Genomic DNA, 15214 nt, shown 5'->3' with positions numbered 1-15214 from the left:
CTTGTGCCCCGGAGGCCTGGCCGGGGCCCTCGCGGACGGCTGTGGCACGGGGCGGGTGCGGGGGTGCGCTCTATGGGTCAGTGAGTCTGCGGCAGAGCGCTGTAGGGGCGGGGGCGCGAAGCTGGCGCCATTTCTAGTTACCGGCAGAGAGCACATGTGTGCAGCTGTGCTCACGGGCACGGCTGCCCAGCTGCACAGGGGCGGCGTGGGGTGCCCGTCTCCCCGGAAGCGCGGGGTTGGGGGCGGGGCGGACCCGCGGCCTCTTCTGCCCTGTCTCTTCTGAATGCTTTGGGTCTGTTCCACGTGCTGGTGTTGCAGGTGATCCTGAAGAGGATCAGTGCGCGGGGACGTGGCCTGGCAGCTGCTAACGTACATCCTTATTGGCAGGTGTGGATCGTGGCGGGAGCCCGTCAACCCCTACTACGTCAACTCTGGCTATGCCCTCGCCCCCGCCACCAGCGCCAATGACAGCGAGCAGCAGAGCCTGTCCAGCGACGCTGACAGCCTGTCCCTCACCGACAGCAGCGTGTAAGTGCCCGCCGCCCCCTCCCCAGCACCACGGGGGCTGTTCCTGGAGACCCTCCTGCAGACCAGAGCCTCAGTTGCTTCCCTCCAGGCGAGACTGCCAGAGCTGCCTGGCGGCACCCAGCCCTGGTCTCAGTGGTGCTGGTGTGTGCGGTGCATCCAGGGCAGCCACCCCAAGTCGTCCGCTCTGTGCTCGCCCCGCTGTGATCTGGAAGCCGTCTCACCCGATTGGCAGGGCCTGCTGTCCCCTCGGTGTGGCTCTGTGCCGGCCGGCCGGCCAGGGCCACAGGAGCCTCTGCACCCTCGAGGGTGGCGTGAACCCCTGTCCAGGGATGCCTCCCCTGGGGAAAGTGCTCACTTCTGACACCTTTCTCTCTAGTTTGCCAATGACTTCGGGGACCTTGGCGCAGGTCAGGATGTGATGGTGTCACACCTGCCCATGTCACGCCAGGGCATGGCCTGTCTGCCTGCTGGGGTCACACGGGGACCAACTCCACCGCCCACACGCGTCAGGCTTGCCTGCGTTCAGTCATACACCGTTTGCTGTCTCTCTGCCCCGACAGGGAGGTTCTGGCTTGGAGCCGGCAGGTGTGTGGGCATCTACCCCCGCGACGGCACGTGGGCTGCGGCCCTGACCCTGTCAGCGGGTTGTGGGGACTGTGTCCCTGCCCTGCGTGGTGTCTGGAGGTCAGACAGGCTTCAGTGAGGAGGAAAAGGCCGGCTCGCCTGTCCTTGCAGGTGACCGGGTCCTTCTGTGCTGTGGCCCTGCCTTGTGGTCTGTCCTGTCTCCTGGCGCCTCGTACCGCCTGCCCAGGTCTGGCTCTGGTCTGACAGCCCCGAGTCTGGCACATCGGGAGCCCTTTCTCCTCCTGTTGGGGGCCGCAAGATGGGGGCGTCATCCTGGGGCAGTTGGCATTCATCATTACGTTCTTCTTTGTTTTGACTCTTTCATAGAAAATGTTGATGTTTTTAACAACTTACTTGATATTACTGGGGTTTCAGCACTACCTGCCATGAATATAAAATGTCGTGTTAAAGGGTTCCAACGAGCTGTGCCCCTCAGAGCCCCCGGGAGCGGCTGACAGCACGCGTTCTGTTCTCTTCCCCAAAACTCAGTTACTACAATGTCAATTAATCTCTTAATTCTTTCTAAGGGAAGGACATATGTTTGCTAAAGGGAAAAAACAATTTTTTGCAAAAACAAAAAGAATTTCCCCGATACTCTGTTCATCTTGGTTTACACTGAGACTCAAAAATATAGGAATAGTTAAGAACTTGGAATGTAAAATTGTGGCAGATATTTAAATATACTGAATATATGAGGCAAAAAAAAGGATCATGTGTTTCATCTGAATTATTTCTGTTGGCAACTCAGCATCGCCTCCACTTGGCAAAGGGCTTCGCGGTCCAGTGCCGTTGGGCACAGGCTCCATGGACAGCGCCTGGCCTCCCAGGCGTAGACTTTAGGTGCCCGGCCAGAGCACGTGAGCCTCACACGCGGGGCTCAGGACACCTGACCTGTGAGGGCGTCCAGATGCACCGCGGCTCTTGTTCCCTGAGGCCCAGCCCCCGGGACCCCTGCACCCGCTGCTGCACTGTGCCCCAGCTGGGGTCCTGAATCCTGGTTCCCTGAGGCCCAGCCCCCGGGACCCCTGCACCCGCTGCTGCACTGTGCCCCAGCTGGGGTCCTGAATCCTGGTTCCCTGAGGCCCAGCCCCCGGGACCCCTGCACCCGCTGCTGCACTGTGCCCCAGCTGGGGTCCTGAATCCTGGGGCACCCAGCACCCCTGCCGCTATGCCCTGCTCCGAACCAGGGCCGCCCTTCCCTCGCACTGGGCTGAGTGTGCCTGGGCCAGGCTGGGGCACACCGAGCACCGTGTGCCTGGGGCGCCTCTGCTGGCCGAGCAGCGGTCAGCGCGGGCCGTGCGTGGGAAGCAGGTGAGGGGCCAGGGACCGCCAGCACTGTGGGTCCCCCCTGCAGGAGACCCGGGAGGCTGGGGGCTGTCAGGGGGCCACCCCTCAGGTCCTTGGGAGACGGGTACCAGAGAGCAGGAGGCGAGCAAGTCAGATGCTTCTCAGATAAGAGCTTAGTCATTTTAAAGGCAGTATGTGATTTGACTTACGGTTACATCAGTCTTCAGAAGGGTTGTAACTAAAATCACGTCAAGAGAACAAATTTAAGCATCTGACAGATTATGCTGCTTTACTGTCTTATCCTGGAAGAAAGCAGGATTCAGGAACCCGTCCCGTTCTTTTTAAGAATGCAAAGTCGTCTTCATCCAGTGCAGCTCAGGAGACAGGCCGTGCGGGCCTGCTCCCAGAGGCCGTGGCCGAGCCCTGCGTATGTTCACAGGAGTGTCTCTCTGACAGGGATGGAGTCCCGCCCTACAGGACCCGCAGGCAGCACCGCCGGGAGATGCAGGAGAGTGTCCAGGCCAACGGGCGGGTGCCTCTACCTCACATTCCTGTAAGTGTCCGCCTGCGTGCGCCCTGCTCCCACCCGAGGGGCGGTGGCCCGTGGTCCTTTGGAGGGTCCGGGTAACTGCGTACAGGGTTTCTCGCTCTGCTTACAAGTGTTTTGGATTTGAAGCGATTTCAGTTTATAGCTCATACCCGCCCCCAAAGCTGTGCGGCGTGCTGCTGTGAGGCGTGCGTGGAATTGCATTCTCTGAACATGGCTCCCCCTTCCCTCCCCGGCTCCTCCCTGCACCCAGCTTCTGTGTCACTCGTCCGGGGTGCAGGGCCCGGGCCCCCCTCCCGTGTCGGGTGCTGCTGCCCCTTGGGTGCAGGGTGGGCGCTGCAGAGCGCCTGCCCTTCTGGCGCCCGGGCTCAGCCCCGACCTCAGGGGTCTGCACAGCTGGATGCTTCTGCACAGCTGGCTGGTCAGTCACATGAAGCCCTTCTCCAGGGCTGGCTGGCAGCCTCGGGTGGGCGCCTTGGGCTGTGGGCGCCAGGGTAGCCGTCCCCGAGGAGGCGTAGCCCCCGGCCTCCTCAGGGTCTTCACCCATGGTCGTGGGAGGCAGGAGGCAGCCGTGTCTGCTTATCCCCGCCGGTCAGCCCGGGGCAGGGAGGAGAGTGCAGACCGTGCCCTGCTCACCACGGTGTATCAGGGCTTACTGTGGCATTTCCTCACAGCGCACATACCGAATGCCAAAGGAAGTCCGCGTGGAGCCCCAGAAGTTCGCGGCAGAGCTCATCCACCGCCTGGAGGCCGTGCAGCGGACGCGGGAGGCCGAGGAGGAGCTGGAGGAGCGGCTGAAGCGTGTCCGCATGGTGAGTGGCTGCTGTGGCGCGGGCCACAGCAGGCCCCTGAGGCGTTGGCCTTCTCCTTGCGGTGGAAGGCATCTCCCCACCAGCCGGACAGGTCAGGGCTGGAGGCCTGTGTCCTGCTCCGCGCCCTCCCTGCTGCGTGGAGCCCAGATGGCCTCCCTCGGGCAGGGCAGCCTGAGGCTCTGACCAGTGACACAGCTCTGTCTGTCTCGTTTCCTGGCCGGTAGCCTTTCTGATAGAATTCTGGGAGCTGAGAGTCTCAGCACACCCGATCTATTTGCTGTAACTCTTTGCCTGTAGGGGCCTGCATGCCTGTCTTTTTTGCCTGCGGTGGCACTCTCCCATCCTGGTTGCTGCACACGTGTGTTGTTCTACAAACGAGGGGCCCCTGGGCAGAGGTGCTGTGACAGGCGTGCCCCCGCCCCGTCCCCCTCATGTGCCCTGCCCCCCGGACCTGTGGGCCTCGAGGCTTCTGGCACACAGGCCTCTCAGGGTGGGAGTTCATTCTCTCCTCAGTATTTTGTTCAATATCTGAAACTCAAAATGTGACTTTCTTGTAGGAATTATTTCTCTACCAATCATCTGATCTTCCTGTTTAAACTGCAGAACCTGAGCCCTCCCCGGACCCTGTCAGAACCCGAGGGGGTTCTGTTTCGGGTTCCATGTTCCCCAGGGGTGCCCCGTGCACCACCACTGAGGGCAGTGCCGTCAGGGTGGGTGAGGGGCCTGGCAGGTGGGCAGTCGCCTGGCCCTGACACAGGCTGGGCTCCCCTGCCTTCCCTACACGGAGTCAGCAGGCACATCTCATCGCGGGGCGGACCGTGGACCCCTGGAGGTACCGGAAACAGCCCCGAGCATGAGGTGGTCACAGGCCGTGCTGTGCCATGAGGGGCCTCGCGGGACCGTGCCCTGCTCTCCCTCCCGCCATGTGGCGATGGCATGGCCTCCTGGCAGGGCAGGTGCAGCCCGAGGCATGCCCAAGGCCCTCGCCCCATCACTGCTCAGGAGGGCATGACCAGCGGGCAGGGTTAGGGATGCGCTAGTCGTCAGAGCTGAGGGTTTCTGCCTCCTGGGAGCTGCCTAGAACAAATGCAGACCAGACTCATGCATGTGCCAGTGCATTGGCGGAACTCAGCCCGGGTCACGCGTGTGAGGAGGCCGTGTGCCCTGGCAGCATCTCCACCACTGCCTCTCTGTGAGGCTGTCCTGAGCGCGTTGCCATCGACAGTGCTTAAAACAGGCTCAGGAGGCAAGCCGTAATGTTTCGTTAAAGAAGTTTCGGAAACCTGCAGACTGGCAGGTTTCACTGCAGACCTGGGCTTTTGTGATGCGCTGCTGTGCTTCCGGCCTTGGCTCAGGCTGTGTGCATGTGGTCCTGGCCGGTGGCGTCGGGTGGGAGGGGCGCACTCAGGCGGCCCAGCCTTCTGACGGCGTCTGAGGCTCTCCCACCGCGTCCCTGGCAGGTGCTGGACGGCTGTGCCTGCAGCCCACGAGCTCTCAGGGGGCTGGACCCGGCAGTGTTCTCTGATGTGACCGAATGTGTCCCAGCAAACGTCCGGTGTCAGTTGCTCAGGGCCTCAGGCTCAGGAGGGCTGCCACGCCTAGTCCTCGGGTCCCGGCTCCCAGCCTCGGGGGTGTAGCCGGCCGGCTCCCAGGGGCGTCCCTCCACCCCAGGGGGTGGCTCACTGCCCAGCAGTGGCCGTGTGGTCTTGAGTCTGTTGCCGGGAGTGATTTTGTAAGCTATGTGAACCATGATATAAACAAGAATCCTTTTTTACGAGTAATAGCTCAGACATTTTTGGGGCCATGCCTTGCGGCTTGTGGGATCTTAGTTCCTGACCAGGGATCTAACCTGGAATCCTGCAGTGAAAGCACCAAGTCCTAACCGCTGGACTGCGGGGAATTCCCACTGCAGATTTTTAAGTAATCAATTATTTTCGGTTGAGCAGGGTGTTCTGGCAATGCGTGGACTTTCTCTAGTTGTGGTAAGCAGGAGCTACTCTTTGTTGCAGTGCATGGGCTTCCCACTGCAGCGGTTTCTCTTGTTGGGGAGCACCCGTCCTAGGGCATGTGGACTTTACTAATTGTGGCTCATGGAGCCAGTACTTGGAGCACACAGGCTTAGTTGCTCCATGGCATGTGGGATCTTCCTGGACCAGAAATCGAACCTGTGTGCCCCGCATTGGCAGGTGAATTCTTACCCACTGGAATACCTGGGAAGTCCTACGAATTTTTTAATAATTAAAGTTTACTGTAAAGCTTGGAAAATCAGAACAGAAGAAAATGAAAACTAGTGCTGAAGGGTTACGTAAATCTGTAGTATTTCATAGTCTGCTGCCCTGGGAGGGCGTGAATGGCATCAATACGGGTGCCCCTTGGTGCGGGTCTCCCGAGTCCCCACCCCCTGATAACCACGGAGCACCAGGGTCGGGGTGGGGACAGGGTGAGTGCAGGAACCCAGGGTCCAGGTAGCGATAGAGGGTGCGGAGCCCAGCGTCCGGGGCTCTCTAGGATGGCTCCCAGCTCACCCACAGGGCTGCGTGTCCCCCCGTCTGCCCCTGTCTCCCAGCCTGTCCTCTTGGGTGCCGTTTCTGAGTTGTGGTGCCCACAGCTGGCGGCATGTCTGGCTGACCGCAGGCACTTCCACAGCGGTGCGGCGTCCTGTGGGGACTCTGGGGGCTTGTTCATGTAGCGCAGGGTGGCTCAATCATCCAGTCTCTCAGCATCTGCTCAGGGCAACTCAATAAGACTAGACAGTGAACGTCAGTTGTGTGTTTCAGGATTGAAGTGATTGAATGTGTATGTTTACGGGTCTGCTTATAGCAACTCTCAGAGTCAAAGGAAGTTCTGCTAGTTTGATGTGATAATTTATTAACACTTGTAGCAAGATAAGGAAAAACCAGGAGCTCTTCTGTACAGGGGCAGTGTTTCCTGGGAAAATATGATGGAAAATACGGCAGTAAAATTGAGGAGTAGGAAAACAGTTGAAAAAGATAAACATTTTTATTGAGAAGCTTAACGTGGAAGCAGTGCCAGGCGTCCTGGTGGTCTGTGCGGCCCTGGTGCTGTGCCCTCCTCCGCGTGGTGTGTGGCCCTGTCCCCGCACCAGGGAGGGGAGCCCTGGCCAGCCCCCATGCGCTTTGTCCTCCCAGAGCCCGGCCACACTGGCGCGGGGCTCGGGGCCACTCTGGATCGGGCGGCCCCTCCTGCACTTCGCTGGCCCGGCCTTGTCCCCAGCTCAGGGCTCGGGCCTTTGTGCTTTGTGTCCCCAAGCACGGGGTCTCCACGGTGCAGCCAGTGCCGAGAGGTGCCATGCTGTCTTGTTCCAGCAGGAGGAGGAAGGCGAGGACAGCGACATGCCCTCTGGCCCCCAGGGCGCCAGCCATAAGCTGCCCTCGGCCCCGGCCTGGCACCACTTCCCCTCCCGCTACGCGGACGTGGGCTGCACAGGGCTGCGGGACGCGCACGAGGAGAACCCCGAGAGCATCCTGGACGAGCACGTGCAGCGAGTCATGAGGACGCCTGGCTGCCAGTCCCCGGGGCCCGGTCACCGCTCCCCAGACAGCGCGCACGTGCCCAAGATTGGGGTGCTGGGGGGTGCCATGCCCGGGCATGGAAAACATGCGCCCAAGTTGGGGGCAAAGCTGGACCCGACTGGGCTGCACCTCCACAGACACGGCCACCACCACGGCCACCACGGCGCGGCCCGGCCCAAGGAGCCAGCTGAGGCTGAGGCCGCCCGCCGGGTCCTGGGCAGCTTTGCCTGGGGCCCGGAGCTGCACGGTCACGCAGCCAAGCCCCGCAGCCATGTGGAGAGCACGGGCGCCCCCCCTGCCGGTGGCGACGGCCTGGCCTACGGGTGAGTGTGAGCGGCGATCCCCCGCCCTGGCCCACGTCAGTGCAGGTGGTGTGCCCCGGAGAAGGGTCCTTCGTGCCACCCTCGGGCCAGAGTTCCCCTGAGGAGTCCCTAAGCCAGGGCCAGATCAGGTTGGCAGGAATACGCGCCTGGGTGCACAGCCGCGGGGCTCCAGCCCTGAAGTACCGTTGGGTTGGATGAGCCCGTTTCGGGGGTGGTGTCTGGGTGAGGACAGGTGGCTGGGCCCGAGCTGCCTGGACACCTTCCGTCCACAGAGTCGGCCCAAAACAGCCCAACCGCGCCTGCAGGAGTGTGGCCAAGGCCCCACGTGCAGGCAGGGCCCTTGCGGGCTGTTGTCCCCAGCCCTGCGGGTCCCGGCCAGCCATCCAGCCTGGGCTGGCTGAAGTAGCAAGTGACCAGGCCTTGCTCTTGCAGTGGGAAGGTGGGCACGACCTCCAAGAGAAACTCCAAGAAGGCGGAGTTGGGGAAGAGCAGCAGCACAGAGGCGCCAGGCCCGTCTGAGGATGCGGAGAAGAACCAGAAGATCATGCAGTGGATCATCGAGGGCGAGAAGGAGATCAGCCGGCACCGAAAGGCGGGTCACGGGTGAGGGCCCCCGGCTGAGTCACCACCCCCCCGGCTCTGAGTCCCCTTCCCCTGGCTCTTAGTTCTCCCACCTCAGTTTGAGTCCTACCCCCGGGCTCCAAGTCCCCAACCCCCAGCTCTGAGTCACCCCCCCACTGCTGGCTCTGAGTCCCCCCACCCCAGTTCTGAGTCCCCCCAACCCCCAACCCTTGGCTCTGAGTCCCCCCAACCCCCAACCCTTGGCTCTGAGTCCCCCCACCCCTGGCTCTGAATCCCCCTACCCCCGGCTCTGAGTCCCCCCACCCCTGGCTCTGAGTCCCCCCACCCCCTGCTCTGAGTCCCACACCCCCGGCTCTGAGTCCGCCCACCCCCGGCTCTCAGTCCTCCTCTGCCCCAGCTCTCAGTCCCCCACCCCCCAACTCTGAGTCCCCCCACCCCCGGCTCTGAGTCCCCCCACCCCTGGCTTTCAGTCCTCCCCTGCCCCGGCTCTGAGTCCCCCACCCCCTAGCTCTGAGTGCCCCCTGCCCCAGCTCTGAGTCCTCCCCTCCCCCCAGCTCTGAGTCCTCTTCCCCCTGGCTCTGAGTCCTCCCACCCCCAGCTGCGTCTGCCCCTGGCTCTGTTTCCCTCCCCACCGGCTCTGAGTCCCCCACCCCCTAGCTCTGAGCGCCCCCTGCCCCGGCTCTGAGTCCCCCACCCCCTAGCTCTGAGCGCCCCCTACCCCAGCTCTGAGTCCTCCCCTCCCCCCAGCTCTGAGTCCCCTTCCCCCTGGCTCTGAGTCCTCCCACCCCCAGCTGCGTCTGCCCCTGGCTCTGTTTCCCTCCCCACCGGCTCTGAGTCCCCCCACCACCGGCTCTGAGTCCCTGCCATCTCTGGAGCCTGCTGTCAGCGCCAGGCAGCAGTCTCTGCAGGCCATGTGCCCATTCGACCAGGGCCAGCCCATGGCAGCGTGAGGTCAACCCTGCCCTGTGTGGGCCCTGTGACAGGGTGGGCATTGGTGACAACGTCAGTGTCCCGGGCAGGAGTGCCCAGTGGTGGGGTCAGCTGCTGCAGCCCCACTGGGCAGGATCCTACAGCCCTGTGGCTGTCCCTCCAGGAGGAGCCTCTGGATCTGGCCTCCTTGACCCCAACTGCCAGAGAACACGCCTGTGCTCCGGCTCCTCCGGCTCCATGTCGGTTTCAGTGTCACCCTTCCTGTTCGTGGTGGGGGCGGGGTGGGCAGGGGCCTGGGCTTTGGGGCCGGCCAGCCGTGGACTTGCCTGGTCCTGAGTTCTTGGGTCCAGACCCTTTGTACTCACAAAACCTGTCCCGGTGGCTCGCTCCTTGGCCGTTGCCCCACCCCAGCTGGAGGGTTTCTGTGGGAAGACAAGTCCAGAAGCAGTGTCCTGGGTGCACTGTGGGCTCCATCGTGCAGGCCTTTCTGGGGTCTGTGGGCCTGGAGGCAGGGCACAGAGCAGGAATTGAGGAGTGGGGGGCCTTGTGGGTCCTTCTAGGAGGAGTCCACCTCCCCATGGGGCAGGTCACATCATACAGGCGCTGAATCAGCCCTCTCCCCCAGGGTGCCATTCCTGGGATTCCCTCATTTTGCTCCTGGGGACATGCCCCCCTTCTGAGGCCTCTAGTCCAGCTGAGAGAGGCAATGTTTTCACTTGAATTCCATGCAGTGGTTGAGTGATGGCAGGTCACACAGATGTAGAAGGTTCTTGGTATCTGATGGCAGGGAAGGTGGCATCACGTGGAGGAAAGTCAGGAAAAAGCACGTGGTCAGAATCATGCCAACCATGGCACGTGTTTTCAGTGGGGAAGGAAATACGCTGAATGTACCGAGTGACTATCGCTAAGTCATATTTATTTTTTTCTTAGAATTTCCTGAACATTTCAAGTTTTTAACAAAGAGCACTTATTTATTTATATTTTTAAAGGAATGATAAAGGTTAAGCTTTTGTTTGGCTGCCCTGGGTCTTGGTTGGGGCATGTGAGAGCAAGTTCTCTGACTAGGGATCAGACCCAGGCCCCCTGCATTGGGGGCTGGGAGTCTCAGCCATCCGACCTCCAGGGAAGTCCCAAGAACACTTATTCTAATATCAAAATACTTTTCAAAAACAAAAAAACCTTTATGTAAAAGAAGTCTTCGTGGGGAAACATTAAGAAAGTGTCCACACAGGGTATGATTTGTATTTCAGAACATGATGAGCACAGTGCAGAGCAGGTCTCCAGAAAGGCGTGCATCAGGGGTGGCGGGTGTGCAGAGCCTGGGCGCGGCTCACCTGCTTCTGTTGCCCCCGAAGGTCGTCCGGGGCTAAGAAGCAGCAGGCCCACGAGAGCTCCAGGCCCCTGTCCATTGAGCGCCCTGGGGCCGTGCACCCCTGGGTCAGTGCCCAGCTCCGGAGTTCGGTGCAGCCTTCGCATCTCTTCATTCAAGACCCCACGATGCCACCCAACCCTGCCCCCAACCCCCTGACGCAGCTGGAGGAGGCACGCCGGCGCCTGGAGGAGGAGGAGAAGAGGGCCAGCAAGGCGCCCTCGAAGCAGAGGTGCGTGGTCCTCACAGCATCCATCCGGGGCGGGAGCCCTTCTGCACCTCGGCTGGCCTGCGGCTGCGCTGCGGGTGCCAGCTGAGGCCCACTGCATCCGCGAAGGGGCCTGAATTGTCCCAGCCACGCAGGGGACCCCTGGTGTCTCACTCTCGGTGCTGAGAGCCCAGCCCCGCGGCCCTCCTCACGGCGCCCTGCGTGGCTGTCAGGGCCGGTGCAGCCCTTCGTGGGGCAGGTCGTTCCTCCACGCTGGGCCCTGGCAGTGGGGCCTTTGCAGTCACTTTCCCGGGTGGTCTGGGCTCTGAGGGCCTGGAGATGGGAGTGTGGTCTCTGGATGGTGACACTGTCCTGGGTGTTACTGGTCCCCATGTCCAATCTTCAGTCAGCTGGGCTCCTGGGGCTGGGGCCTCGCTGCAGAATCCGTGCTGCCCTGGGGAAGCCGGCGCCCAGGTGCAGACCCGCCCCAGCCCACCGCCCCGCGGGAGGCCCATGCGTGTCCCCGGTCACTGAAGGTGACCCCGTTTACAGCTGCCGTGTCACGCCCTGAGGTCTTGCTGGTCCACGTGGCCCGGGGTGAGGGCGGTGCCTGAGGCCCGGTGGGCCAGCCCGTGAGCTGGAGGGTGGAAGGCAGCAGTGGGGCTGCCCGGGAGGGTACTGGGGCGAGCGGGCCCGTCCTGCTGCGCCTGCCCAGCAGGGCTCCCTGCTTGTGGTCTTGCGTCCTTGGTCTGCTCTTTGCGCCAGCGCCCACGGGCCCTGCCCAGTGGCAGGTCCTGTCTGGCTGTGACACAGCTGAGCCACAGGGGCGGCTCGGGCGCTCCACACTGGTCGGTCCAGGACATGTGTGCCTTTTGTAGACAGCAAAGACCCCGGAGCAGAGGTCCGCTGCGTCCTCCTCTTGGGGTGACCCCAAGAGGTCAAAATAGAAGGCGGTCAAAATAGAAGTCACGTCAGGGCCACAGAGCGTCGCACCCGAGGTGGGTGGCCCTGGGACAGGAGCGGTGGGTGGTGTGCTCTCTTCAGCTGGCAGTGACTGAGCTGCAGGGCCAGGTTGGGGCCTGCTCCCCTCTGGAGGCGAAGGCTCCTCTGAGTGCATGGAGTGGCAGGCACCTGCGGGTTTCAGGAGACTCAGGTCCGCCTGGTGAAGACCTGGTGGGCAGAAGCGCCGGCGTCCCGCCTGCTCTGACGGAGCCCTGACCTCCAGCTCCACAACCACGAGGGCCTGCTGTCCTGCCGTCCTGCCAGCCCCGCGCAGCAGGCGCCTCCTCTTTGCTGTGGAGCGTGGCTGAGCTGAGCACTGCTGGAGGCCCAGCCCGGGCGGCGGCTCACTGCGCGTTGTTCCCTAGGTATGTGCAGGAGGTCATCCAGCGGGGGCGCTGCTGCGTCAGGCCAGCGTGCACGCCCGTGCTGAGCGCCGTGCCGGCGGTGTCCGACCTGGAGCTCTCCGAGACAGAGTACGTGCGCCCCCCTGGGTCCTCCCAGTGCCGGCCGGCCCGCGACGGGAGCTCAGGCGCTGCGCCTGAAGAGCTGGGGCTGCTCGTGTGTCTGTGAGAGGAGCCCTGGCCGTCCACGTGGGGGCAGCGAGCGACAGGCCCGAGAGGGGTCTGTGCTTTCCGCACGAGGCCTCACGCCCCGCACAGGGCCTCGGCCCTCGCTGCAGTGACCTGCCTGGTGTGATGGGCTCAGGGCTGCGGCCCTGACTCCCTTGTACACTGCTGACCAAAGCACAGGCCCCGGGTGCTGTGTGCACAGCGAGCCGGCTCTAATCTTGCGTGCAGCGTGGGAACGCGTGGTCCACGCCCGTGCACACGGGCCAGGCTGGGCGTCCAGGGCCTGAGGGCCGTATGTGGACAGCGCGGGCCACCCTGTCCTTGAGCAGAAAGAGGGGCCCCCACTCAGCCTATGCTGGCCGACCCCCCAGTCCTTTGTCGTGCGTGGCCGAGGGCCCAGCTCTGAGCCTCCCCGTTGCTACTCTTTCTGGGGGGTGCTCTTCTGTAGAGAATGGAGCCCCTGGGAATCCCAGGCGGCTCCTGGGATGGGCCAGGCCTGAGGTCAGAGGACCGAAGGAAGGGAAGCAGACATCAGGAGCCTGGCTCAAGCTGGGGGCGGCCACTCAGCTGAGGTGACTGCCTGCTGTGTGACCAGGAGCACCAGTGTGGTGGCTCCCCACGGAGAGGAGAGCCCACTATGACTCAGGGCCTTCCTGACACAAAACTGGCCGCTCATCTGGCCAGGGCCAAGGGCTGCTCCTGGGCCCACTGGGCAGCTGGGGCAGTCACTGGACAGGACTCAGGAGGGCACAGGCGCCACCCGTCGAGAGGAAGCCCCTCGCTGCCCGTGCAAGAGGCGCTGTGGGCCTCGGTCCCTTCTGGAGAAGGGGCCGGCTGCCGCCTCTGGTCTTGTGAGCAGCTCTCTGCTGTGAGGCGGGTCCATTTCCGGTCCAGCGGTTCTGCTGTCTAGTCCCTGGCCTTGGGATGTTTCTGAAGGTGGCTTTACAGGGACATGGGCTGAGCCACCCAGCCTGCTGTCTCAGAGCCAGGGGCTGGCTGTCTTGAGCCGCCTGGCAGAGGCGCCCACCGTGGGGTCCTCCTGAGAAGCCTGCTAGCCCGTTTCATGTGGTCTGGGTGGTAGGTCCGCCCCCCAGGCCAGCCAGGCCACAGTGAGACCAGGGCTTCGAAGCAGGTGGCAGCAGTGGCGGATAGCTGCTGTCGGTGTCTGCGTCTTGGTCCGGGCTGGCACAGCGTGGAAGTGTGCAGGGCGAGCCCCCAGGGGTGGGCGTGGCTGGGCGGGGTAGGCAGTGGGGCCTGTGGACACCCGGCGTTTCCGAGTGAGGTGCAGCCCACCCTGCAGGCTCTGCCCCGGCATCTTCTGGGGCGTCTGGTAGGGCCCCAGCCCCAGCGGTCACAATGCTTCTTGGCCCTCAGGACGAAATCACAGAGGAAGGCGGGAGGTGGGAGTACCCAGCCATGCGACAGCATCGTCGTGGCCTACTACTTCTGCGGAGAGCCCATCCCCTACCGGACCCTGGTGCGGGGCCGCGCGGTCACCCTGGGCCAGTTCAAGGAGCTGCTGACCAAGAAGGGCAACTACAGGTGAGAGGCTGGGGGCTCGCAGCACAGAGCCGTGTGCTCCTTTCTCGTTGAGTCCCAACCCCGTCTGCCTGGCCGTGGGCTGCTGGCGCGTACCCTGCGACAGGTGAGGCGTGTGTGGCCTCGGCTCAGGGCCCAGGTCCTGCAGGCCGACCAGGGCACCCAAGCTGGTGTGGCCCGAGCCGGCCTTGTGTTGGCTTCCTGACCAGGCGTTTTTTACGGGACCGCGGAAGCCAGGGCCCTACTGCAGGTCTGCCCTGGAGGCCCCTAGGGGCACTGCAGAACACGCTGGGGCCGGTGGGGTCTGTTTTGGGGCCAGCCCACAGAGGGTCTGCCTGAGTGCTTCCCTCTGTCCACCAAGTGGCCGAGAAACCCCACTGGGGGCTGTTGCCGCTGGAGAGGCCTGGACTGCAGGGCCGAGTGCATGCAGTAGCCAGTGGAGGGAAGGGGGACCCTGAGCCCACCCACCCCTCCCTGCAGAGGCCGGGGCAGGGACCCGCATGTGGTCACTGCACGTATCTGGCACCGGCGCTCAGGCACCAGGGCCAGCTCGCGGGCCTGCAGGAGGTGCTGGGGGGCGGCCGCCCAGCTGCCTGGCCCCGCCACCCTCAGTGCCTCCTCCCGACCACAGGTTCTACTTCAAGAAAGTGAGCGACGAGTTCGAGTGCGGCGTGGTGTTCGAAGAGGTGCGTGAGGACACAGCTGTGCTGCCCGTCTTCGAGGAGAAGATCATCGGCAAGGTGGAGAAGGTGGACTGACTGGCGGCCTGGCCGCTGCACCCTCCGGGCTCCACGAGGGCCCGTGCCAGGCCGCCCGCTCTCGAGAGTGCAGTGGGTGCAGCTGCTGGCAGGGTGGTGTGCTTGTCCAGGCAGCCCGCCTGGTCCCTCTGTGTCCAGGAGGGCGGGAGTCTGCTGCGGCGCCTCCTCCCAGAGATGTGCACTAGCCCACACCCGTGGGGAGCCCGCCATGGGGCCACCTGGAGACCCTGCCCAGCGACCCCGTGCTGCTAAGCGGACGCCCCTGGCGCTTGCCTGCCGTGGCCTGCCCCAGAGCCAGGGTGCAGGGGCTCCGGGGCCTCTGTCCATCGTCCATGTCACCGAGTGCCTTCAACCAGCTTGTCTCTGGCCTGCCACTGTGTGGGCCCGGCGCCGAGCACCGAGGCCCGAGCTGGCTCAGCGGGTCCCGGGCTGCCCTCCCCAGGGCCCCTGTAAATATGTACATTTCTCAGGCCCGCACCAGCGGGGGGCTGCCCTGAGCCCGTTTTTCATGCGCTGACTTGTACAATTATCTTTTCAAAGGTACTTGGATAATAATGAAATAAAACCATTTTTGAACCTTCCCTGGCTGTGGACTGCAGCTGT

General features: G+C 63.3%; 1 protein-coding gene across 5 annotated transcripts in view; it reads left to right on the top strand.

Moving 5' to 3' along the window:
* The window catches only part of AXIN1 (axin 1), a 38476-nt gene extending 23284 nt beyond the window's left edge, over positions 1-15192 (top strand). For 2 of the 5 annotated variants that reach the window (XM_061400563.1, XM_061400562.1), the window contains 9 exons: positions 388-528; positions 2896-2992; positions 3661-3798; positions 7125-7654; positions 8087-8257; positions 10522-10767; positions 12111-12218; positions 13689-13856; positions 14485-15192. In XM_061400563.1, coding sequence (XP_061256547.1) covers positions 388-528; positions 2896-2992; positions 3661-3798; positions 7125-7654; positions 8087-8257; positions 10522-10767; positions 12111-12218; positions 13689-13856; positions 14485-14611 — 1726 coding nt within the window. In that variant the 3' untranslated portion in view covers positions 14612-15192. The remainder of the gene's footprint in view (positions 1-387; positions 529-2895; positions 2993-3660; positions 3799-7124; positions 7655-8086; positions 8258-10521; positions 10768-12110; positions 12219-13688; positions 13857-14484) is intronic. The other 3 variants (XM_061400561.1, XM_061400565.1, XM_061400564.1) reach the window with 3 other exon arrangements.
* Positions 15193-15214: the final 22 nt, after the last annotated feature.

Source organism: Bos javanicus, chromosome 25, assembly GCF_032452875.1.
Source record: "Bos javanicus breed banteng chromosome 25, ARS-OSU_banteng_1.0, whole genome shotgun sequence".
NCBI lineage: Eukaryota > Metazoa > Chordata > Mammalia > Artiodactyla > Bovidae > Bos > Bos javanicus.
Note: the sequence above shows the minus strand (reverse complement) of the source record. Positions and strands in the feature narration are given on the sequence as shown.